The sequence below is a fragment of the Diabrotica undecimpunctata genome, chromosome 5 (genome assembly GCF_040954645.1).
Source record: "Diabrotica undecimpunctata isolate CICGRU chromosome 5, icDiaUnde3, whole genome shotgun sequence".
In the NCBI taxonomy this organism is placed as follows: domain Eukaryota; kingdom Metazoa; phylum Arthropoda; class Insecta; order Coleoptera; family Chrysomelidae; genus Diabrotica; species Diabrotica undecimpunctata.
Window position 1 is genome coordinate 23,019,811 of NC_092807.1, and position 26,004 is coordinate 23,045,814.

The window sequence follows — 26,004 nt, forward strand, 5'->3', positions numbered from 1 at the left end:
TTTATATACAATCCCTTAACATTATTTATCATGAAACCAATTTTTTGCTTTATTACATATTGTTTACTGGCTTTTAAATGATCTGTATAAGGAATTATAAGAAGTTCGATTATATTTAACTGGTTTTGCGTAATCCGATATGATGTCTAATAGTAGATTTAAAATAAGTATTTAAAAAATTAAGTAAATCTTTTTAGTTTATTCCAATATTTATTTTAAATTTGTGTCATATTATTTTTTATAAATTAAAAAGGATAAAAACTAAATACATTACAAACCAAACGTAAAAATGAACAAAAATAATCAAAAACTGCATTTCGATACCCTAATGCTGATAGGTCGTAACCCAATTTTATAAAATTTTACAAGAGGCACAAAAAACTGTATAGCATAATTATAAAAGATTGCTTGTGTAATGTTTTCTTAAATAAATAATTATGTAATGGCTACTAAGTGAGTTTATTGTAAAAATATAAATTTGTTTAATTTTGATCAGGGTACTAAGGGATACGACATATTGTAACCAACGTCATGGCGACTTACGAGTATATAGAACTCTTAGAAAATGTAGTAAGTTATTATAACTCAAGGTGTTCTCATAAAAGTGTGGTTTACGTCATTTTAAATCATAATCCTTATTTTTTTATTTTTATTAATTTCAAATAAAAACAGATACAAATGTGTGTTTACTTTAAATAAAATGTAGCAAACTAAGCGAATACCATTTAAACAACGTTACAGTTAACATTTTTAGGAATAATTAAAATAAAATAACTAAATAATAAGTTTAAATCTTGGCTTTTTTTTTGATTTTTGTTATTGTCTTTGGTGATTAAGTCTTCGTGAGGCAGCGTATCATAGAAGTAGTGCACATCTGCAGGTAATACAGACTTTAGATCTTGAAGGTCCTTCAATTTTTTTGTGGTTATTTTTAATCTATTCGATTAAACGTTCGAAAAGGTTCGAACGTCGAAACGACGAAAGGAGTTCATATTTTTGATCATGGGCCACTTTGTATAATATATCCCCATTTGGTAGGTATTTTAAGCCTCTAAGATCTGTTACCTTCAAATCTCCTTTTGATTTACCTGGACGAATTGAGCTGTAGCGAAAGTTTTTAGAGTCAGTGTAGTTTAGAAAAAAAGTGTGGGTGAGATAGGATACTTCCAAAGGTGCAGGATTCTTCCTGGCTTCTGATATTACCGAAATATATTCTGAGGGTAGGAATATTTGCCGATTTTTTAGTCTTCGTTCAATTAGACTGTGGGTAGAGTAACACTCCATCTGAGTGTGGCCTCTTTCTAGAAATTTTTGCTCAATCTCGACTTCATACTTGGACGCTAAAACCGATAAACCATTCGCAAGGACGAAATTCCTATTCTGATAACCACAGCCGTCCGAGAATATTATAACATTTTTCTTTTCAAAGGTCAAATATTGTTCTAGATGTTTTATTAAACACGTAGTGAATACAGATGAATCAAGGTCTGCCTCAGTCTCATTCCAAACGAAATTCCTGCTGCGATGGTTTTCCAAGTTATATATTGTAAAGTTATGTACTTGTAGCTTTGTTTTATAGTACAAAGAACTAGCCTGTAACACTGGCCACAATTTGACTGCCTGCACATCAACGACAAAACAGTAAATTTCTTTATGGATGGCTCTGGTTTTATCGGTTTCTTTTTCGACGCGTGCTAGGTCTTTTGCTCTAATGTGGGATGCGTATTGTTCATCTGTAACCTGTTTCATCTTGTAAGATGAACATATATCACATTGGTCCTTGCGTGGTTTAAACAAGGCTAAATTCATTTCGTCAAATTCTGTAGAGAATTTACAATTTGATAATGGTACCTCCCTGTCTTTACATTGTTCTTTATAAAGATTATATACTTCAGTTTTCGATTTGAAATTATGTTCCAGGTATAACTTTCCAGTAGACTTGCGGCAATAGTGGCTCTCTATTTTATTCAGGCTGTTCAGAAACTCTCGTAAATTCTGTACTCGCAAAATGTCCTCTTTTGCTTTTGGTGTAGACTCTCTTTTTTCTTTGATCCTTGTTTGCATCATGTCACAACTTTCTAGAAATCCATCTTTTTGTGCCGCACTTACCCAGTTCTGTACCATCTTTTCTCCTACTCCTAGTGTGTTAAGAAACATCAATTTGCAGACTTGTAATTTATCGCCTTTTACTGTCAGAAAGTATTCGTAGGTACCACTTCGCCTGGAAGGTCCATCTACATAACATCTTTTTTTCTCCTTGTATGTAACCATATGAGCGAAGAAAATCCTTTTTTGTTCTCAGGACATTTCCCAAAATTTTAAAAATATTTCTTTTCTTAAGTTTTCTGATACTGTTTGGCAAAAGCGAGTCGGCACGGTAGCGCAAAACTTCGAGACACAGGCTGGCTTCATTTTACGTTCAGGGCGTAGAATATCATGTTTCACAATGTTTGGTAGCCTTCTATAACCAGTATATTCCCTTCCTAACATTCTTGACTGTTTTGGACTTGTTAGAAATCGCGGGAATGGCCACCTTACTATTTTATTTAGGTTACAAAAATTTAACAGCATATAGGGATGCACGGTTGGTTGCTTTTGACACAAAAATATGAATTTTCAATTTTTTGTGGGTTACGATCTGTCAGCATTAGGCTATCGATTTGTAAATTACGGATTACTGATTCACATGAACGTGTCATTCCAAATAATTCTCTTTATTCCAACTTCTGTTATCTGTTGACACATGGAAACCATACTCATTCAAAAAGCTCGACATAAAAGAAAAAAAATATTTAAGCAAATTAGATTCATTGTCCGCTTACGTGACTTTTTTATATAAATAATATCCCATTTTTTCCAAAACTATAATATTCAAATTCTGTAAATAGTGATTCTTGACCACGCAGTCATTTTCTATAAATAGCAACGACATAATCGTCAAAAAACACGTTTGTTGTTCTCTTAATTGTATTGTTTAATCTATAATAGCAGCTATCTACTCCTCGCACTAATTAAGAAGAATGGTTTAATTTAACGAAAAATTTACAGGACACACAAATGTTGCGAAATATATAAGCGATAATTTTTCAGTTTGATTAACCTTTTAAGCGTTGTAAACACCAAACACTATCTAAATTAGACCTTGGTGACTGGTTCTAAAGGACAAATTTATTTAACTTTATGAGATATGATCCAATAGCTCTTTCATTATAACGATTTCAACTGTCTATGAACCTAGGACACTTTTTGTTTATAGTTTTAACTAAAGACTAAGTGGACAACAATTTGTTAGGATTTCAAATCTGAATGAAGATAACGGCAAAAAATATTTCGTTAAAATATTTTACCCACAACACTCACAAACAATCAAAATAAGTATATATATAGATAAAATTAAAACAAAAATATAAAATAATTTTCCATAGATACGAGGGTCATTCGTAAAAAATGGTTCCCTATGCCGCTGAGAAAGAATGCGACGTACTAGAAGAAATCTGACAACACTGCCATATGCATCAACTTTTCCTCTCCCTCACCCACCCCTAAAGACTCGCTGAATTGTTTACTTGTTTAGTACCGGCCTAGGCAGTGATGCCACTCCTCACAATTTATCGTGAGATCTCACGAATTAAAGACAAAATATCAGATCTCAAGATTCTCTCTCGTCTTATATCTTACGATTTTTAAAATTTTTAGGACGTTGCTAAATCTCAAGATGAATACTAGGTACGTAATAAAATGTATGGAAGAAAATCGGCATTTTTAAGTGCTTTTAGATCGTCACCTTGAAATATTCATAAATCCAAGTGAGCTACTCCAATTAACTCAATTAATATACACAATAATATAAACAAAGCTTAAAATGTTCTTTATTGCTTTGAAAGTCTCAATATCGTTTCATAAACAACTGAAGTTTATTTATATTTTACCATCTTTAATAAATATCAATAGACAGAATTTTGTGTTAGTTAAACGATCAACAGACCTAGTAAAAGCATATTGAATTTTAAGATTATGAAGTTTCATATAATAAGGATTGTATTTCATCCTCAACAACTTTTAAATCCAACAAGCTGTTTTTGAATAACCACTTAACCACTACAGTAACAGTTATTATAATATAAAAGTGAATACGCAATTACGACGTTTCAATTTTATCATTTAAAAATCCCATTCCCTTCAGAATTCAACTGTAGCGAAATTTCATAACTTTGAACGATTTATTTCTCCCGATTTAACGATTTCTCTTCATGTGGCAACTGTGGCATCACTGCGAGCACTAGCGGCCTTATATAGATTTCACCTATAGACATTCATCGTCAGGTAATCGAAGTTTATGGTAAAAAATGAGTATCTGTTCAACATGTTCGCAAATGTAGAGAATTCAGTGAAGGCCCAACGTAAATTCACGATAAAGATCGGAACGGAATTCAGTTTCAGGCGAAATTGTCAAAAGAGTTAAACGAATATTACTTGAAGATCAGAGGTTTACCATTAAATTAAACTAACACTTTGGTGTCTTACGCTTCAGTACCAATGATGAAGTCAAGGAAGAGGTTACTGGATTCCTCAAACGATTGGCGGTAGAATTCTATAACATGGGGATAGAAAAATTAGAGCATCGTCTGCAAAATTTTTGGACAGAAACGGCGATTATGTAGAATACTAACGTAAGTTTTAAAATGATGTACAACGCTAAGAACAAAAATAAGGTTGGGAACTTCATTTTACGAGTGGCCCTCGTATCTAAAACTTGCAACAAAAAGTGTGCTTTTGTCGATGATGGATGACAAATAAACAGAACAACAAAAACGAATTTCATCGAATATTTCATAAGCTTGCTTAGATTTTGGTAAATTTGTGGCAGTCTTTTGTAAATGCCTTTGGTTTTGCGTTTATGCCTGCAGATGACGCAGATTTTTTCTTTTTGACTGACGATTTTTAGATGCTGATTTCTGTTTAAATTTTTGTCTTTGCTGCAGCTTTTTTAACCTTCGTCACTTTCTGTACGGATTTCGTCTTTTCGCCAGCGGCTGAACATTTGAGCGGCGGTAGTTTTTTCGGCTTAGTTGTTTCTCCAGTTTCTTCTTTTTTCTCTTAAAATAGGCTTTGCACATCTAGAGGGCGGCTTTGCAAATCCAGAGGACGACGATAACTTGAAAGATTCTGCACCAACGATCCAGTAGATTTTACTTTTAAATGTTTTTTGATGAATGTTACAACTTTTTCCGAATCTTCTTTGTAATTCGCCGCCTATATTTCTTGATAGCTTGAAGAGAAGAACCCCCTCTCTTCTTAAGACCTTTTATAGCATTTTTGACCATTTCAGTCGGTCAGATAGCCAAGCGGGCTGGGCGGCCGGTTCTCATTCGCTTCACTGCGAGTGGTTCAGTGGATGTGAGTTCGATCCCCAGCTCGGTGTACAGAAAACAAAAAGGCTAACGCAGCAGTTTAAAATTCTAAATGAATCTGCGGCTTAGACTAGAATATGCTGGTGTCTGATCGGCCTATGGTGGAGCAGTACTGCAAGAGATAAGGGCTTGTGGCTCGGTGATACTTCTCCATAGATCCCTACCGGAAGGGTGTACCGCCTAAATACCGGTGTATATATATACCATTTCAGACGTTGACGGATGGGAAGGTTTTGCCCGTGGATTTTTTGCCTTCTCTTATTTTTGTGTAGTGAATGATTGGAAGCGGCTCATGATTGATTTTCTGCATTTGCCATATTTTTAAAGATTTGTATTGTAGCGGATTGTAGCGAATCACTGAATGAGGAGTGACAGTTAACTAATAAATCCGTAATGTTGCGTAACTAATAATATCATTTAAAACGTAACTTGTACTCCAATGTATCCACCTTACCTTTCTTATGAGGAGATTGTTCTCAATTAAATTCCTTAATGAAATTTCGAATAACATCAGGTGTAAAAGCTTGACATTATGTTTTTATTACTCTGTCAAGATTACGAAACGGCTTCATAATGTAAGCTTATTGTTTTAAGCAGCCCCAAAAAAAAGTCCAGAGGAATAAGATCTGGAGACCTGGGGGGCCAAAGAAAGTCCATTACTTTACCGTTAAAAGCGTGTAGGACAAAATCGCGAACATTTCTTTTACAATCACATGTTAACCCATCATGTTGGTGCCATATTTCTTGCCTTCCAATTAATGATAGGTTATCACGAATATCGGACAATTGATTATTTAAAAATTTAGATGCGCACAATAGACCTATAAGTTATATTCATTATAGCCAACATTGAACAAAAAGATGAACGTAGTATTTGAGAAGCTGTAGATAGAAACAGACATGTAGAAAATATGAATACATGGAATGACCCACAACGAATCCCAACAGCACAAGAACAAGAACTAGTATTGAGAAATTATTAGAACAGTTCGATTCGATATCCAAGAGGTGATTCCATACACCAACTATTTTTAGGAGCTAAAGTTAACATATGATTGACGTCGCCGGCATTGAATATGAAGAAGATCTAGTTCATCGGGAAAGTGGTTAAAAATCGATAACAAAATTTTCCCGAACAGACAAGACAAACTGAAGTTAATACAAATCTGTTAAAATAGAACTAAGCATTACCAAATTCGATTTTCTCCTCAAATATGCCCAATGATCAATTATTATCAAATTTCACAACTCGGCATTGGGTTAGTTAAAAAAACTCCCATCCTCCATTAACGTTTTCAACCAATGCACTGGCCACGACCACCTCTATTAAAAGTCCTTTGACTAGTTGCATTTTATAGTTTTTTGTACCTTTTCCTACCAATACTAATCACCTCTGTATTTCACAGGGTTGATTGTTGTTATTATAGCTACATTATATTGATTTCATAACTCAGGTATTTGTGTGACCTCTCGTATAATATCGCAACCAACGCATTTAATCAAAGATTGTCACAAAAAAACTTAAGCTGTGTATTTTTATTTATATAGTATTTTAGAAAACCACGTAATTTCAAAAGCTACATTATGCTTTTTTTTCACACTTTCCAATTAAACCCAATTGAGAATAAGGCTACTTTGAAAATTTCACTAGTTAATCAGTTTTTATTACCCATTTGCCAGTGTTTATATAAAGTGTAATGAATTTTACTATTCTAAATAGTTAGTTATATCAGTGACGTAATTTCTGAAACATCACAAATGCATGTATTTTGTTCAATTTTTTCTCATTGCCGTATCCAATAAGGATTTTTTATTAAGTGAGTTCTTTTATATATGGAAATGAAATCTATAAACTTGAGAAACTTAAAAATATTCCAAATGAACAAAAAACCTACAGAAAACGGTCGACGAAATATCCATTTTAAATAGTCTATGGAAATATAAATCCAATAACAATTGACGGTAAATAAATTAAGATGTTAAGATAAGGGAGTTTTATGAGGTACTCGATCGAAAGCTTTTTCGAAATCAACAAAACATAAAGGTATCATTTTGTTGGTCCAACCATTTTTGTGTAAGTATTTAAAGACAGAACATAGCTTCTACAAGACAAAAATAATGGGTTGATAATCTCCCACATTAAACGAAAAACTAAAACAACTGCAACCTCTTACAGCTTGTATATTTATTAGGGCAACATTATAGGTTAGACCTTCTTCCCTACAAACCGTCTGTTGAGTTTTCCATATGGATATATGTATAAGTATTTTCGTTGGTAAAATCATTAACATTTTTATGGACATAAAATCAAGGCTGTTATGTAAAATACTAATAAGCGGAAATATAAATTAGATAATATTATTCGTAACAAAAACATACCCAAGGCACATTTCGCAATTCATGGTTAAAATCATACGGATCAGTCATCGTAAAAAAACACTTTCAACACAAACTCAAAAAAATTGGTCAATTCCTTGCTTCGATCAGCTGAGCGAGCGACAAAACCGGCGACCAAACCTTAATCGATACCTAAAAAACTACACGAAATAAACCGGCCCCTATATCAATCAATGTATATTCGCTAAAATCACTTGCTGTAGTATGTATTACGATTAAAGAACTAAAAAACACAATATGTCAAAAAACCGCAATCCGGCCGCGATGACGTAAATAGAGTATAACTCGCCGGCACCGCATGCTATGATGTACTGATTGAACGGAGTGACGGAGCGAGATGCGACGTCGACGGAGCAATCAAGCGCATTGGAGAGAGAGAACGACAGTTTTTTTTTACGAATATTGACGGGTCTACAAAAATGAGAGGATTTCCTAACCTTCGTAATCTTTTGCTTATTGTTGACAATGGTATTTTTAGATTTGATGTGATGATTCGGTTAGAAATACTTGGAAATTCGTTAAAAAATTTTTATTAACAGTGACAGATTTTATATTCTTACACAGCTTGCGTAGAGTAATTATATGGAAATACATCTAAAAAGGCGGTGTTTATGTTCAATTATCTTCTCTAGAAAATTCTCTAGAAGAGGAAAATATTTAAAAAATTGACTTTATTTATTACTTTAAATTATTTTACATAAACATTCCTTCACTCTAGAGCAGCTTCCCAGCGCAAGAACAGTGCTCTGATTCATACGATAAATTTGTACAAATCGTAAAACAAATATCACGAAAATAAATTCCTATAAAAAAAAGAGGTTGCCGAACCGAATACATAGCGGAGCTAAATGAAGAATCTAAACCCCTACTTAAAAGATACGAGCAGCTATATGAAGACGATGCCTTTTCGTAAGCAACAATACAGGCCGGGGAGGAAGTGCTACATGTGACAAGTGGCGCAAGCTGGTCATGAGTCTAGACATGAAACAAAACAGCAGACGCGGTTGTAAATTATTTCGGAATCTTGGCAACAATTCCGCTGCCCCGGCACCCAATCTGACAAAAGTCACACCCGATCAGATAGCCCATCGTCTCCTGACGAATGGTAAGACGACATCAACGATGAACAGAGTGAGAGTACAACGAAATATCGACGAAAAAGAGGATGTTCTAGGTACCTCGTTTTGTCTGGAGAAGATGAGAGGTGCAATCCACCAAATAAAAGATAATAAAGCGACTGGCCTAGACGATATAGGATGAGAGAGACCTGTACAAAAGAAGACCTATTTTTAGCGAATGACAGTGCCATCTATGTGGCCAACCACTGGAAATACAAAATTTAAAGCTGTTGGTGTTCCGGACACGGAAAGTAGGTAAGTACTCTAGAGCAAAATATTCAATTAATATAATTGCCTTCATTACACAAACCTACTCATATGTCTTCTAAGTGTTAAATTACATGGAAGATTCAATAATAAGTTTGTGTTGTTATTCTATGATGCTGAAACCTCAAATTTTAAGAGCTATAGTCGTAAAAATGAATTTTTCATAAGAAATTCATTTGTTTGACTAAATTTAGAGGGTATCAAATCTGGTGAATAGAGAGAACGCCAGATTGAATATCTGGCGAATAGAGAGATGTTGGAATAATAAAGCTCTTCGAAAGTTCAGATAAAAGATCTCTCCTTTACATTTTTAATAAAATTTATTAAACTAGCAACATAGCAACGGATTGCCTTTTATCAACTTATGTGTTATGTGACGATACCTAAAAAAGCAAATGCGAAAAGATTAGTGACTACCGAACCATCAGCATGATGAGCCATGTTTTAAAAATATTTGTTTCGACTTTTGCACTCAATGATGTAACAAAAAATATAAAAACAACTTAGTGATACGCAGTTTGGGTTCCGCAATAATCTTGAAACGAGAGAAGCACTATTTATTATTCAAGTTATGGTACAGAGATGCAGAGATGTCGATGTGTCGATCACATTTATATGTGTTTTATTGACTTTGAGAAGGCCTTTGATCAAGTTGTGAAAACACTAGGATTGGCCAGGATAATTCTGAAGAGTTGCACATACGAAGAGGAGCAACACAGGGCTTATACGGTATCAAAATTAATGGCATCAATATTGATAATTTGAGGTACAGTACGCGGATAATTAATTGCTTGGTCCTTTTACAAACAGTGAAATAAAATATTGTCTTTGAAACAACAAAAAACGTTAACCCTAACCTTTTCAACCTATGCAATCGTCTTCGCTTTCTATAAATTATATTAGTAAAACATATCGATGAACTTATGATAAAGACCTATGAGCATTTATGTATGTGTTATGAATAGAAAAATATACACAATAAATAAATATAAAATAAATATAAAAATGTAATAAGAAGGGAATCAAAATTGGAGACAAAGTCATAATTGGAATAGTAATATCTGGTGTAATGAAATAGTATGTATGTACCTACATAATTTTTTGCGCGTTGATAACATAGAACACGTGAATAGATCCACGTTCTTAGGAATGGACCTGGTGGCAAATAATGCAGAAGAACTCGAAATAAAGAGACGCCTTATAATGGGCCAATAAAACCTGTTTCCTAATGGGCCATATATTCAAATAAAAAAAAAGACCGGGAAACAAAACTCCGAGTAAATACAGGATCCGACAGTAAAACAGGAAGATTTGAGGTCTGGCTTGCAACATACGATGAGGTGGTGGAGAAGAAACTCACCGGCTGTCAGGACCTGCATGGCTTACTACTAAGTTTACAATTAAATATGTTTTACATACTATCAAAATAGCTAGAGTTTAGTGCAAACGCTTCGTGACTTTCGACGGCAAGTAAAAATACCGCGTAACCAATCTGTTCCGTCAGATAACACGATTAAAAAGTGGGTAAGAAATATCGAGCAAACTGGATTGACATCTAAAATAAGAGGTGGTAGTGCCAAAACAGTTCGAACCCCTGTTAATATCGAACGTGTTGGACAAGCAATCTTGAGAAATCCGCGGCGATCGACTATCCGTCACGCCACACGCCAAATTAAGTGAGTTGTTCAAGCTCCTAATCCGGATTGAACAACGATTTTCAACAACGAATTAGATTGTAAGGATATGCTTGCCAAACTGGAAGAAAATGATGACCAATTTAAAAACTTGTGAATGAGTGATGAGACTGGACAGTGGAAAACACTAGTTTGCTTCATGTAAGATCTCTTCATGCTCAGAAAGTGACAGTATGGTGTACGTTTTAGGCAAATGGAATTATCGGTCTATATGCTTTTTGAGAATTGGATTAAAAATTGCGTTACCGTTAATTCTGAGCATTACATTGCAATGACTCATAGCTTCCTCGTACCACAACTTGACCGCTTTCTAAACAATGAAAACACACCTTTTTAACAGGACGAGGCAACAAGCCACATTCAGAGAATTTCAATGAATGCTTTTAATGGTTTGATTCCACGGCGTATTGTTTCTTAAAACGGGAATGTCAGTTAGCCTCCTCGGTTTCCCGACCTAACTGTCTGCGACTTCTTTTGTGGGGATATGTAAGGTCAAAAGTTTTTGAAAGTGTGTCAATACCAGCCAATATGCTACAAAGTGTTGTGAAAACTTCCGGGCGCGACTCCAACAATGCATAAATAACAACGGAAATCATTTGCAGGATTTGATGTTTAAAAATTAATTTTTATTACATTGGAATTAAAATGAGTATTCTCTTACTTTGTATTAATGTATTAAAAGGTATTAAAAAAATTCTTTAACAATAAAATTATTTACTAAATCTTTTCGTTTCATTGGCAGGACCGTTAAAATAATAATCAGGTCCATAATTAGTTATAAGTGTCAAATATGGGGCATAATACACAAATTTGTCTATGCATTAGAGTCCAGGCCCAACTTGGGCAGTAGTGCTATTGAATGGATGATTGCTTGCAAATAATGAAACTATTTTGCCAGCCTTGTTGGCGAGATAGTTTTCGAAAATAAGCAGTGCAATTTTCTATTCCAAAGAGTCAGTGATATCAGATGGTAAACTTTATATCACAATTTTGGTGGATGAACCTAGCGCTCCGCCAATTATTGAGAGACATGAGACAAGATAAATGTAAGATAAAAACCGGATAACGTAGGAACAATATTGAAATATTGAACAATATTGATTAAAAGGCATAAAGAAAGACAAGGACCAATTTAAACATTACTGGTCATGAGCAATTAAATGAGGGGCATCCAATATTATAATTTTTCTAACAAAAAATAACAAACCTGAAATCGGTCTACCAGGAGTACTTTACAAAATATTCTGAAAATAAGATTTATATCGTTTTAATGTGTTAATTCAACAGAAATTCTGCTTGGATACACGTTTGCGCTTTCCTTCCGGGTGCCGTGGACACCATTTAACTCAGTCGTGTTAGGTTTCATTATAGTTTCATCACAGCTTCTCGTGAGACAAGAACGGACCACAAAAAAAGTAGTTTGTCATCCGTGAGCTGTAGGACTAGATCCTATTATGGGCTATACTTCCGAAGATAAAGAGAAACTACGGAAAAGTAGTCCGAAAATGGCGATGAAGCTCAGCAAAGACCTCAAAAAGTCTAGTAAGCTAGTGTGAGCGTCACAGCAAAAAAAATGTTAAAATACCATTGAAGCAAGGCTCAAGACCCAAACGAGACTCAACCTTTTCAGCTAAGACCGATCAGTACCCAATAACTCAATATAATACATACTGACACTAGTCGCCTTATAGTCACCATTTTGACTGGTCTCTTGTGTTTCACGAACGGTGATTATCTGTGATTTATGAGTGTAAAATAATCAATGTTATGTCAAAGCACTTTCTGGATATATGTACCTATCTACGTTAAACACAAAGAATTTTTGCTACTAATGGCCTTCTTTGTATACAAACTGATTTTAATTAAAGTATAGCTAATGCTAAGATCAGATAAAGTCGCAAGAAAAACGAAATGCCAAATATATAAAACCCTAATAAGACCGGTACTCACATACGGCTCAGAAACCTGGACACTCACTAAAAGAGAGGAAACGTTGTTAGCCACCTTCGGAAGAAAAATCTTGCGACACATATATAAGGGCACAAAAGAAAACGGAATATGGCGAAGAAGATACAACTCTGAACTATACAAAATATACCAGGATCCGGATATTATAACATTCATTAAAATAGGACGGCTGCGTTGGATAGGACATGTAGAAAGAATGGAAGAAGGCGAAATACCAAACAAAATATTCAAACAGATGCCAGTAGGAAAAAGAACAAGAGGAAGACCGAAGCTGAGATACTTAGAACAAATAGAACATGATATAACAACCTTAAAAATAAAAAACTGGAGAAAAAAAGCACGAAACAGATCAGAATGGAGAAGAATCCTGGAGCAGGCCAAGACCCAAAAAGGGTTGTCGAGCCAGTGATGATGATAATAGCTAATGTTATAGAATTAAATTTATATCTGTTATATTTTAATAATTACTAATCTACGTTAAATCATCTCTAAAATATAGAATATTTGTAATATCTATATCAAATACTTGTATATTTGTACACACTTGACAAATCCTTAATGCAGCTTTCAGTTTTATTCAAGTGTTTAGGCTGTTGGTATAGATTTTAAAGATATGTAATATATTTTGATAACGTCTGACAATAAGTGCTCTTAAGTTTATAATATTATATTAAAAAGATAGTGAGGATTAACAGCAATCGCCAACACATGATAACAATGATATCAACAATATAAATTACGATCTCAGACACGTAGTCCACAATGTAAATCCATTTTTATGTTATCCAGATCGCTTATGCTGAAGACACCATTATAGAAAGTCTTAATAAGAGCATTAAGAGAGCCCGAAGCGAGAAGTAATATTATGAGTAAACTAGAATAAAACTAAATTATATTATGTTCCTAGCTTCAAAAAGGTAGCAAAGTTTACACCATAGGATCCCCAGTAAGAGAAAATTAACGCAAACATCTTAGACTCAGCTAAAGAAGCTGTGGGAAAGAAAGATAAATAAAAGCAAACCTCTCCCAAAACGAAAAACAAAACGACGCCGACGGTTACAAGAGATTAAGAAATCAAAACATATCCTTTTAAGAAGAATTAAAAACGAACACTAAAGAATTGGATCATGATTTTTATGGTTTACAAAAAGAAATATGGTGCTTTATAAGAGGCCAAAGAGTGAAGATGAATAAATTAATAGACCCGAAACATATCGAAAAGGATGCATGGATTGACTATCTAAAGAAGTTATGTATATACAGAGGAACAACACATTTACATAAGCAAGCATGAAGTATAAAAAACACTTGAAAAACTGAACAACAGAAAAGCTGCAGATAAAGATCGGATATCAAATAAACTGATAATATTAATTAACAAAATTTTCAGACACAGTAAAATGACAGAAGAATGCAGGACAAGCGAGCTAATCCCATTATTTAAAAATTGCAATAAGGCACAACCAGAAAACTAAAGAGGTAACAATTTGTACATTCCTTGCTTCCAAAGACTAGATTATGCTTGCACTTTCTTAAAGGAATATGTATATTGTGTATTTTACTGAATGACATGTTGAACATTAATGATGCATTAGATCTCTTGTCTACCTGCGTTTTTCAACTGAATTTAATAGTGTGGAATCTTACCAAGAATTTCTTAAAAAGTTTTTTTGGCTTAGCAATAAATCGTTGTTTTCTTTCACTTAAAGATCCGTAAATCGCTCTTTCTCTAACACCAGTCATTCTGCACCACAAAGTCACTATATATTTAACAATTGTTGAAGGTTCTTGATGAATAAGTGAGTCATGAAAATTTAAAATAATAGTTTTTTTTCTCAGTGAATACGCGAATTTTTCAAGTTTAGTTGGAGCAAATCGAAAAGTAGATGCCATTTTAACACATGAACGGGTACAGATAAACTGACAATACTCCTTAATGCTTTTACCCACCGTTGTCATAAATTTAGTTTATAATTCATTTTAATTTGAAAATAAGTTGTCCTAATGACAGTATTAATAGATTTCCTTTAAACGCAAGTAATTATCTATAGAGAGACAGGGTCAGAAATTGGACAAGTAGTTTTTCTTTATTATAATATTATATTATAATCGCTTTCAATGGGCAATTGATTATTGCCTATAATGTGTCATTAATTAGTAGAATAAGGCCAGAAAAAAAGTTTTAAACAAGTATTTCAATAAGTTTTAACCTGTTTTTACCTGCTATATAAAGATCTGCATTGTAATGAGCTGACAATTGCAACCGACTGGATTATACAAAAAATTAACAGGAGCCAATAGTCAGAAATATAGAAAACACTTTTTAAAACATACATGGTGTGCACCTAAATATAATTCAAATAATTTGGCCGTTCTGGCGACGGAAGCTGTAACGTTCAGACGCTTCCAGCGCAAGCCGCTGGAAGTCAGCCGCTGTTATTTTACTAACGGCGAAATTGCACGTTTGAAAGAATTGAACATGCTCAATATATATTATTCACTTGTAGCGTTGTCAATGTGTGAACACAGTGTCGAGGAAGTGCGTATTTGGACGATACATAACTACCTAAGTACCTACTACAAACCTACAACCTATAAACAAATAAACTGAATGAAATTATAATTCTAACAGAAGAACAACAAGGTTTTAGGTCGGGAAGATTATGCACCGACGCTATATTTATAATGAGGCAAGTGCAAGAGAAATCATTAGAATACAACAAACCGGCATATCTGTATTTCGTGGACCTTAAGAAGGCATTTTACCAGGTTAAATTAAAGAACGTTATCCACTTATTGTACGCAAGAGAGATACTTCTAGGAATAATCAAAACGATCGAAAATATCTACCAAAACAACACAATAAAAGTAAAAGTAGAAGAATAACTAACCGAACCTATTGAAGCTGGCAACGGGGTGAGACAGGGAGAATCCCTAAGTCCTCTACGGTTCAACCTGATTATGGATGAAATAATAAAAAAAGGAAAAAACTAAAAAATGATACCAAATGGGAGAAAACAACTTAAAATAATCTGCTATGCAGACAATGCAATACTACTCTCTCAAAGTGAAGATGATTTACAACGTATGCTGCACAAATTTAATATAACCGCCACAAAATTTAATACAAAATTAATTTCCCCCAAAAAAAAAACAAAATGCATGGTTATAACAGCAAATTTACAAATATGTAAATTGGAGCTGGAAGGTCAGATAATAGAACGAGTGATTGAGTTTAAATATTTAGGCCTCACATTATCTAGCTACGGAAAGCTCGAAACTGAAGTGGAAGATCAAGTGAATAGAGCAAACAGAGCCGCAGGTTGCCTGAATGAAACAATATGGAGAAATAAAAACATCGGGAAAAAATGAAAGGCAGAATTTACAAAACAGTCATCACACCAATAATGACATACGCGGCAAAAACACGACCTGACACAGAGAGGACAAAAAGGATAGAAACAGCAGAGATGAAAACACTTAGAAAAATTGAGGGTAAGAGACTATGGCACAGAGCTAGAAGTACAGATATACGACGAAGATGCAAGGTGAAGAACATCAAGAACTGGGTAAGAAATAGAAGAGTAGAATGGAACGATCATATAAGCCGAATGACATAGAGTGGTAAAGGCAGCAAGAGATGGTTCCCCAATAGGAAGACGATCAGTAGGAAGACCACGAAAACGACAACTTACTAAAGACACATTAAAAAACAAAGAGAGTCATGTCTACATAAGAAAAAGAAGGAATTATAAAGCGGAGGGTTATAAAAACCGAGATTGAAGTTTTGAACGTTATTGGTATAACCAAAGAAGACATAAAATTGAAAATTAAAAGTATCCATACTCGGTAATTCTTTTATTAAATGATAACATATTAATGCGTGTAGTGTGCTAAGGAGTTAGCACACGACTTCGTTCGACGACGTCTTCCGAAGAATATGTGTTAAGCAGTTCTCTTTCCAGATAACGTGTAAATAGCATTGATTTCATTTCTGATCCATTCAACCAAGAGATTCAATTCGGTTGAACCGTAGAATTGGATGAACTCAGTGGTGATTTGGGTATGCGTGGTACGCTATAATGAGTTTTAATTTTTTAGAGTTTTTAATTAAAAATTTCGATTGATCTAAAAAATGGATTTACAATGGAATAATGAAACAGTTTGGTACTAAACGAGAATATTTATAGAAGTATTTATGTAAACATTAGGGTTAAATTCGTCGAAACATGAAATCAAATGTCGAGACAAATGCGTTCAGAAGTTTTTGACTGCTGGATCTAAACCGATGGTTAAAACCACTAAGCTTTATGCTTAAAGTCGTCGTGCTGAGGTCGTCGTGAACGCACCCCATGACACAGAAGTGGGAAAGCAAGAAAAAACCAAATATGAAGATACTGAAAAACTTAAACGGTTAAGGACCAAAAATAAATAAAAATGGAGGTAAAATACAAGAACAAAAATCACACTTGGAAGACGCAGTGATAAGAATAGAAAAGTATCGTGATAATCAAAGTTTTATGGTTTGTTTTTCAGTCTTATGTATATAAATCTTAGATTAATAGAACAAAATATTTGTACCTTTTTTCAAGACTTATATACCGACGATTATATCATTGACCTAAGTAGAAATAAACGTGATTTGGTAATAAGCACGTAAATTCATAGATAAATTTAAAAATCTGTGTCCATTTGTAAGTATTAGTAATAAGTTTAGTCGTCACCTGTATTTTACATAAAATACCTGCCAAGAATAATAATAAGAACTAATTTGTAAACCGGCCAGACAAAACCTGAATGCTGATAAACTGGCAATGTCTACGTTAGAAGCAGGAACACGTGTTTCAGGTCAAGATATGATATATCATTTTTTTATAAATAAACTTAATCAAACAACCTTTAAAATAATCTCATAACGTCTGTTTCAAACGTGGACAAATTTAAGTCCACGTCAAAACAAAAGATAGGTATACTATCTCAATTATTGTCTTTACTCAAATACGAGTCCTAACAACTATACTGATGGCCAAAAAATGCAACATCTTGGACAAATATTTTTTAAATATTTATTTATGGCACTATAATATTACATTATAATATTCTTTTTATTTGATAACGTAATGAACAAATTTACAACTTCATTTTCGTCAAAAAATTAATAATGAATGGTTTCTTTTTGATTTTCTATACACTCAGTTACCCTATGAAAACACCGGAAATTACCACAAATGAAGAACTTAATATAAATGTACAGGAAGTTCGGAAAATACTTAAAAATCTGAAGAGCAGAAAAGCAGCAGGTAAAGATGGAATACCAAACAAATTACTGAAATATTGTGGAGCAGCAATGACAGAATAATTAGTAACGTTAATTAATAAAATTATAAAACACACTAAAATACCGGAAGAATGTAGAACGAGCAATTTAATTCTACTATTCAAAAAAGGAGATAAAAAACAGCCAGAAAACTAAAGAGGTATAAACTTACGCTAAAATTTACAACTAAAATTTTACAAATTCTAATAAATCAGAGGATAAGTTTAGCAGCTGAACAACAGGGTTTTCGTAGTGGAAGATCTTGTACAGATACAATATTCATTATAAAGCAAATTACTAAAAAATCACTAGAGTATAATAGACCAGCATTTCTGTATCTAATTGACCCCAAGAAAGCGCTTGACAGATTAAGACTCAAAGATGTACCCCATCTTCTGTATAATAGGGAAATTCCCCTAAACATTATAAAAACTATCGAAAATATCTACCAAAACAACAAAATGGTCAGAATAGATGGACAACTTAGAGAACCTATAGAAATAGGCAACGGAATAAGACAAGAGGATTCATTGAGCCCGATGCTCTTCAATTTGATCAATGATGAAATCATAAAATGCGTTATAACAAAGTAAGATGATACAGTAGTATGGAAAACAAAGAAATAAAAATACTCTGTTACGCAGAGGAAGCAATATTGATAGCCCAAGATAAAATAGTCTGCAAAGAAATCATCTCAGAAAACTAAAACAATAGTAGTCAGCAAAAAACCAACTAGATGTAAAATAGAAATTGATAGCATCAGTATTGAACAAGTAATGGAAATCAAATACCTGGGAATTACACTGTCTAGCTATGGAGACCTGGACAAAGAAGTGAGAGATCAAGACAAAAAGCAAATAAACTTTAATCAAATAAAAGGCAGATATCGAGCACAGTTTTTATTAAATCTTGCACAAGTACTTTCACTCCTAGAGCATCTTCAGCAGCATTTCGTCAAATTAGGCTATCCAACAATATGGTGAATGTCATAAACATTAACTGATACATTTACACAATACGAGACAAAGGACAAACAGTTCAAAAATTATTATAAATTTGCAGAAGCTACATATTGGGTGACAGCAGAAGAGATAATAATTTTTATCATTCTCATGTTAGTTATGTTAGTCTCAGAGTTAATCTCATATAAAAACAATATTTAACTTAACATAACAAAAAAAAAACAATTTCAAAACCTCTTTAAACAATTAATTTTGTGGTTTAATCCAATCTAAATCAAACTATATCAGTGTAAAATATGTCATAAGAAAATAGAGTAGGAAACAATTTTAAACAACTGGATTCTTAATATTGTCGTGTGTCTTAGTATTGTCGATAATGATTTCGTGAATTAACTACAATAAAAACAAATAAAAATAGCACACAATAGTAAAATTAAGAAAGTAATAGGAAATCACTTGACTACGTTTGTTTATTGCCAATTAATAATAATAATAATTAAAATCATGAACATTTAAATGAGCCTAAGAAACTAGATCCGCTTCAAAGTTTTCATAAAATGTATCTCATCTCAACGGTCAGTTGTTTTTATATTATTCCATATATTCATGCATATAATTTTAGGAATGTAAAAATTCTTTTATATATTATGATATACCTCGTTCTTGGAAATGAATACGTTATTACTCGGTAATGGTGTTAAGTAGCAAAGTGAAATACCACGTATGTGACACCATCATTCTATAAGTAGGCTATTACAGGTACGGTATCTTTTTTTCGGGAACTATGTTGTAATATCCATTTTTAATTTCATTTTCAAAGCTTCTGCAGGATGGATAACATTTTGTAATAAAATTTCTTTTATCACACTACAGTTTTTACTCCTGGAGCCACCCAGGTGGTTGAGTATGTACTTATGTCCCCTTACCTTAACGTTTTTTTATGTTTTTTGGTGCGAAGAATCGACTTTTCGAGGGTATCAGGTTAAAAACCCGTCAGAGAATTTGTTGTTAACAATTTAATTGTCTAAATGATTGTATCTCCTAAACTTTAAGACATATTTAATTTTACCAAAATGAAAATTGTTCCTTGTTAAAAAATGAACAAAATGCCGTTTAATAAACATTGATCCGATCATTGGAACCGGAGTTATAGCAAATTTAGTAAAAACAATTGCCAAGTAAACATTCAATGGGGCTTTTCCAAATATAACTCAGCTTTCATATTTGCATCAAAACCCTCTCATTTTAAAGGTAATTATTCCAGCTTTAAAAGAAACTCTGCAAAATTACTTTATCTTTATAAATAAACAAGTCATAACAAATAAACATTAAAAATTTGACTAAAAAGTTGCGAATTAATTTGTTTATAAGATATTTAAACAAAATAAAGCTATAAACTTTAAAAATGTGCTAATGGAAGTTACAGAACAACTCAGAAGTAATATTTTAAGCTTTGCTAGATATTTCTATATTAATTTTTGTCCAAGATATGGACCTTTTAATTTTAATAACGCGCCCCGAGTTGCATGGTCTCAGAGTCTCAAAAATCAATACATACGTAAAATCCACGTAGATTCAGAGGTGCATAATAATATTTTTCACCTAAGAAGACCGCTTTGCAATTAAATGCTGGTAACTTTATTACTAGCGGACCAGATAAGCGGCGATATATTTTACACTACCTTTATGAATAACATTTTACTGCTCTGTTGTTTCAATCAGCACTGCTCAACAAGTTATCGTTTATTGGTTTTAATATTTTATTGTAATAGTACGACAGCGGAATATTTATTTAAACAGTGAATTTATTACATGTTAAGTTTTTTAAATTTCTCCTGACGTATCGTATAATGTAGGTTTACCCAATAATCAAAGTTATGCATTTACAAGAACAATTATTTGAAAAATAAGGAGTAAATACCATGTGTCATCATAATTGTAATCTCAGGAAAAAAGACAGTTAAGATTTTATACACACTTAAAAAATTTGTTTAGTAATGTATTTCTTAAATTCACACAATCATTGAAAAATGATTCATGCTGTTTAAAATATCGTTTTGTTAACGACACTGTCATCGACAAAGTAGATCAAATTCAAACGTCATCATATTTCTCTTCTGTTTATCGTTAAAAATTAATTAATGGTCGTGGGTTGTATTTTTGTGTTTTAATAATTTAACAAAATACATAATCAGCATAAACCTTATTTAAAACATGCGAACGGTTTTTGCAATCACAATCAATACAGTGTTTATGCTTGTTTAGCATTGGCTGTTAAATAATTTGTGTTTGTTTCGTGTGTTGTACAACCCTCGTCCTTTTTAGGGTGTAGAAGTTGTATATAAGTACCTATTTTATAGTAGTGTAGTCAAGCGGTACTTTAAAGCAAAATGAGCAATTTGGAAGAAAATAAAATACAGTCAAAACGTAGAGTGTTATCTCCAGAAGAACGGCGTTTAGTTCTAAAAGTCGAAAGTTATTTCAATTTGGAAAAAAATATTATGGGTCCATTGACATCTGTTATGGCAGTTCAGAAACGCACATGCGATGCTTGCGGTATCTCAGAGAGGACATTCCGAAGAATTAATAATATGAGTGAGGATGAAATAAATAAAGTAAGCAAGAGAAATCGTCGACATCCAAAAACTTTAGATTTGCACTAGTCAATTAAACTTGCAATTAAAAATATATAATTATGTATAAAGCCAAAAAACATGTAACAGTTAGTGCTGTGTTGCAAAAAATAAAAGACAAGGAACTGTGTGATATTAGTTTAACAAGTTTGTGGAGAGTGTTGAAACAAATAGGTTTTCGATATAAAAAGACAAATGATAGACAAGTATTGTGTGAACTTTCTAATGTTGTTTCAAAACGGTGGCATTTTTTAAGAAAATACATGGACAATAAAATGTCTGATAGTCCGAGGCAAGTTGTATTTTTATATGAAACTTGGATTTTCGCTAAAGGAAATATGTCCAAATCATCTTGGCAAGATGGCACCACGAAATGTTATTCTTCTAGTCGTTCCGGTAATGGTAAACGCTACATTATACTTCATGCTGAAAATGATGAGGGTTTTATTCCTGACGCTAGTTTAATTTTTTCGTCTACAAAGAATACAGATGATTACCATGAAAATATTAATGCAAATATTTTTGAAGAATGGTTTGAAGAAAATTTTTTTAAAAAATTGGAGCGACCATCCATAATAGTCTTGGATAATGCATCCTACCACTCAAGAGTAGAAGAGAGATTTCCTTCAAGCAGCTGGACAAAAGAAGAAATAAAGTTGTGGTTGACAGAAAAGAAAATTTATCACAGTGACATATTTTTAAAAGTCGATTTACTTCAAAGGTGCGGAGAGCTAAAAATTCAAAAGAACTTTGTTACTGACCAAATGGCTCTTTTCAAACCGAGCGAGTTATAGATGAGGTCCGGCCTCTAATTATTCGGATAGACAATTCAGATAGTGGCGATTCTGATAGTGAAATACCAGACAGTGAATAGGACAAATCGTTTGCTAAAAAGAGGAAACAAAAAAGTGTTTCGGGAATTCAATTCGGACTTTGTGGTGTGTTTTAGTTCAACGATAAAGTACCTTCGGTCTAATTACTGGAATTCATACTCTCAATAGCTTTGGTATTAATTACTGGACTACACGTGTTTAAACATTTTGTTTTGCTAAAAACTCAGAAGTGATTTCGTACCAATTTGTTTCAAGGTTATATTTAAGACAGTGTCTGCAGAAAGTAAAGACTTGGATGTATTTTATTCAAATTTGGACATACCAGCAACTTGGCAAGTATTTTCCAATTTTACTGCATGCAAAACCATTCGTATAATTTTCACTCTACGCAAAATAAAGACTTATAGAGACCTTGATGAACATTTGATGTCGACAAATAATTTCAAGTATTCGAAATATTCCGTCCCACTTCTTTTAACCGCCCTGTATATACATATTATATTTATTTTATTTGCCATTGATACAGTAAAATCCAATATTATTACTGAACATAAAATACAGGAAATTAAATATTTTTACTTTTCAAGCGATCGGAATTAAATATTAACGCCCCACTGTTTGAGGCCCACTGATTATATCTTAGTTGCATATCGGCCATCATAGGGTAAAAGGAGTTTATTACTTTATCATTATAAATAAAAAAAAGTTATAGTAGTTTTTTAGTTAAAATTGTTAAAATAGCTAAAATCTTAGTTAAAATTGAGCCGTAAACGTTGACAGTTCGGTTAATGCAAGTTGTAGAAGAATTGAAACGAACAATTTAAGCTTTGGTAAAGGTTTCTACGTTAATTTTTTGCCAAGATATTAAAAACTTATTTACGCGCGCGGTTTACACGCCCCAGCATTCACAGCGAGCTGATCGTGCGCCTCAGAGCGCGTTATTTAATAAGTGCATATCTTGGTCGAAAATTAACATATAAACATTTATCAAAGCGTTAAATGTTCGTTTTGAGTTGTTCTATAATTTCCATTAGCCAGATTTTTAAAGTTTATAGCTTAATTTTGTTTAAATCTCTTATAAACAAATTAATTCGCAACTTTTATGTTAATTGTTATAACTTTTTTTATTAATAAAGATAAAGTAAGTTTCTTTTAAAGCTGGGATAATTACCTTTAAAATGAGGAGGTTTTTAGTTAATGTAATAAAAGGTAATCGCAAGCGTAAAAGCTTAGTTATACTTGGAAAAGCCCCATCGAATGCCAATTTTGCAACTGTTTTTCACAAAATTTGTTATAACTCTGGTTCTAGCAATCAGATCAAAGTTTACCAAACACCATTTTGTTTATTTTTTCAAAAGGAACAATTTTCATTTACGTAAAATGAAATATCTCTAATAGTTTAAGAGATTCAATCATTTAAACAATTAAATTTGTTAATAACAAATTATCTGACGGCTTTTTAGTCTGGTACCCTCTAAAAATCAAATCTACACACCAAAAAACTTAAAAAAACGTCAATATACCGAGGAGATATAAAAGTGCATACTCACCCCTGGCTTCTAGACTATTTTAAGTATTAAATTTTTGTTTTATCTATTTGCTTATTTTAATTAATATTCAACACAGAATTAAAGAATTTCTGACGTAATAAGAAAAATAGAGCAAAAATTATATAAAACCGGGAGTGATAAGCAACTTTATTAATTAAAAAATAATTTTATAATGATAGCAAAATAAATATCCTTTTAGGTTACCAGATTCAAAGACGTTATAAATAAATACGGCGTTCCAAAATTATGCAACATTAATATTGGCAAAATAATTTAAATTTAGCGCTCTTGTCAAACAAAAAGGTTATTTAGATTATTAGGTATCTATTTTCTAAAACAATTCTCGGGTAAAATATTTCTCCTCGTCTTTACTTTGAATCTGTGAATAAACAACTATTGAGGGTGGCAGGTGACAGTATCATTCTTAAGGCTTGTCCACACTTGGATATACATACAGTCAAACGATTTATGTATTTATAGACACGTGTTTGAGAGACCAAATCCAGAACACTGATCTTCCATTTGCAGTAGAAGACACGAGACAATTGTTAAATAATGTTGGCCAAAATGAGGCCTAAAATATGAAAAGAGAACTCCTTCCTCCATTACGATAACGCGCAATCTGTCAAAGACTAATTATCAAAAAAACACCTAGATTTAGCATCTTTACCTGTTCTTTCTGACACTCAGATTTTTTTGTTTTTTGTTGGTGTTTAGATCAAAACTTGTTTAATTTGTTTGAATTCTATTTTATGCCTTATTAGCGATAACGTTTTTTTCTTGTTTGAACCTGTTTACATGTTCTGTGCGAACAACACGTTTACAAATACCTACGTTTTGTTATTAATGTGAAATAGTGGCTTGTTTAAGTTTATTGTGGTACTGTACCTGATTATAAGTTCGACTGTAGGTTTTTGTATTGTCTCCTGTTTAAAACTTTAAAAAAATTATGACACCAGAAGAAGTAGCACAATCTGTTGCTTTGCAGGACGATGGGCAGAGCATTCGTTACATCGCAAATGCTTTAGCAATTTCTCGAAGTACAGTGTTTGATGCAATATAAAGATTTCGGGAAACAGGATAATACACCAGGAGGCCAGGTCAAGGTAGACGAAGAACCACAAGTCAAGTTGAAGATTGCTTTCTTAGATTACAAGCGTTACACGATCGTACATTATCAGCAGCAGTACTTGTTCAACGATTAAATGGTGTCCATAGAAACACAGTTTCTGTTTATACCGTTCAAAGACGCTTAAATGAATATGGATTAAGGTCCAGAATATCTGTCATGGGACCTCTATTAACAGCAGATCATCGGAGGCAACGTTTACACTTCCCTCGCGAATATCTTAATTGGAGTGTAGACGATTGGAGTGCTGTGCTTTTCACCAAATCAAGATTCAACAGATACTCATCAGATGGGCGGTCTAGGATATGATGAAGAGCCGGTAAACGTTATCAGCAATGTTGTTTTAATCCAAAAGTTCAATTTGGTAGAGGTGGTATAATGGTGTGGGCAGGCATTTCTCTAGAGGCTCATACCGAACTTGTTACAATTTAAGGGGGCAATTTGAACGCCCAACGGTCTATTGAGCAATGTTTGGAAGATCATTTAGTGCTATTTTGTCTGATGCAAGATAATGCCCGTCCGCACATCGCAAGAATAACACGGGATTACTAGGATGAAGTTGGGATTGGTTTATTACCATGGCCCCCAAGGAGTGCGGACTTAAATCCAATAGAGCATGCATGGGATATTCTGGGACGACGTATTCAACGTAACCATGGTGAGTTTGAAACCATGAATGATTTGGAGCAAGCAGTTCGTGACGAATGGGAGCAAATCTCTCAAGC

General features: G+C 33.2%; 1 protein-coding gene across 36 annotated transcripts in view; it reads right to left on the bottom strand.

Moving 5' to 3' along the window:
• The window catches only part of shot (dystonin-like protein short stop), a 733,882-nt gene that overhangs the window by 158,048 nt on the left and 549,830 nt on the right, over positions 1-26,004 (bottom strand). The window contains exon 1 of one of the 36 annotated variants that reach the window (XM_072531683.1): positions 7,791-8,107. The exons of the other annotated variants lie outside the window; for them this stretch is intronic. Coding sequence (XP_072387784.1) covers positions 7,791-7,838 — 48 coding nt within the window. The 5' untranslated portion in view covers positions 7,839-8,107. Of the gene's footprint in view, positions 1-7,790; positions 8,108-26,004 lie in introns of those variants that run through there. 36 annotated transcript variants of the gene reach the window in all.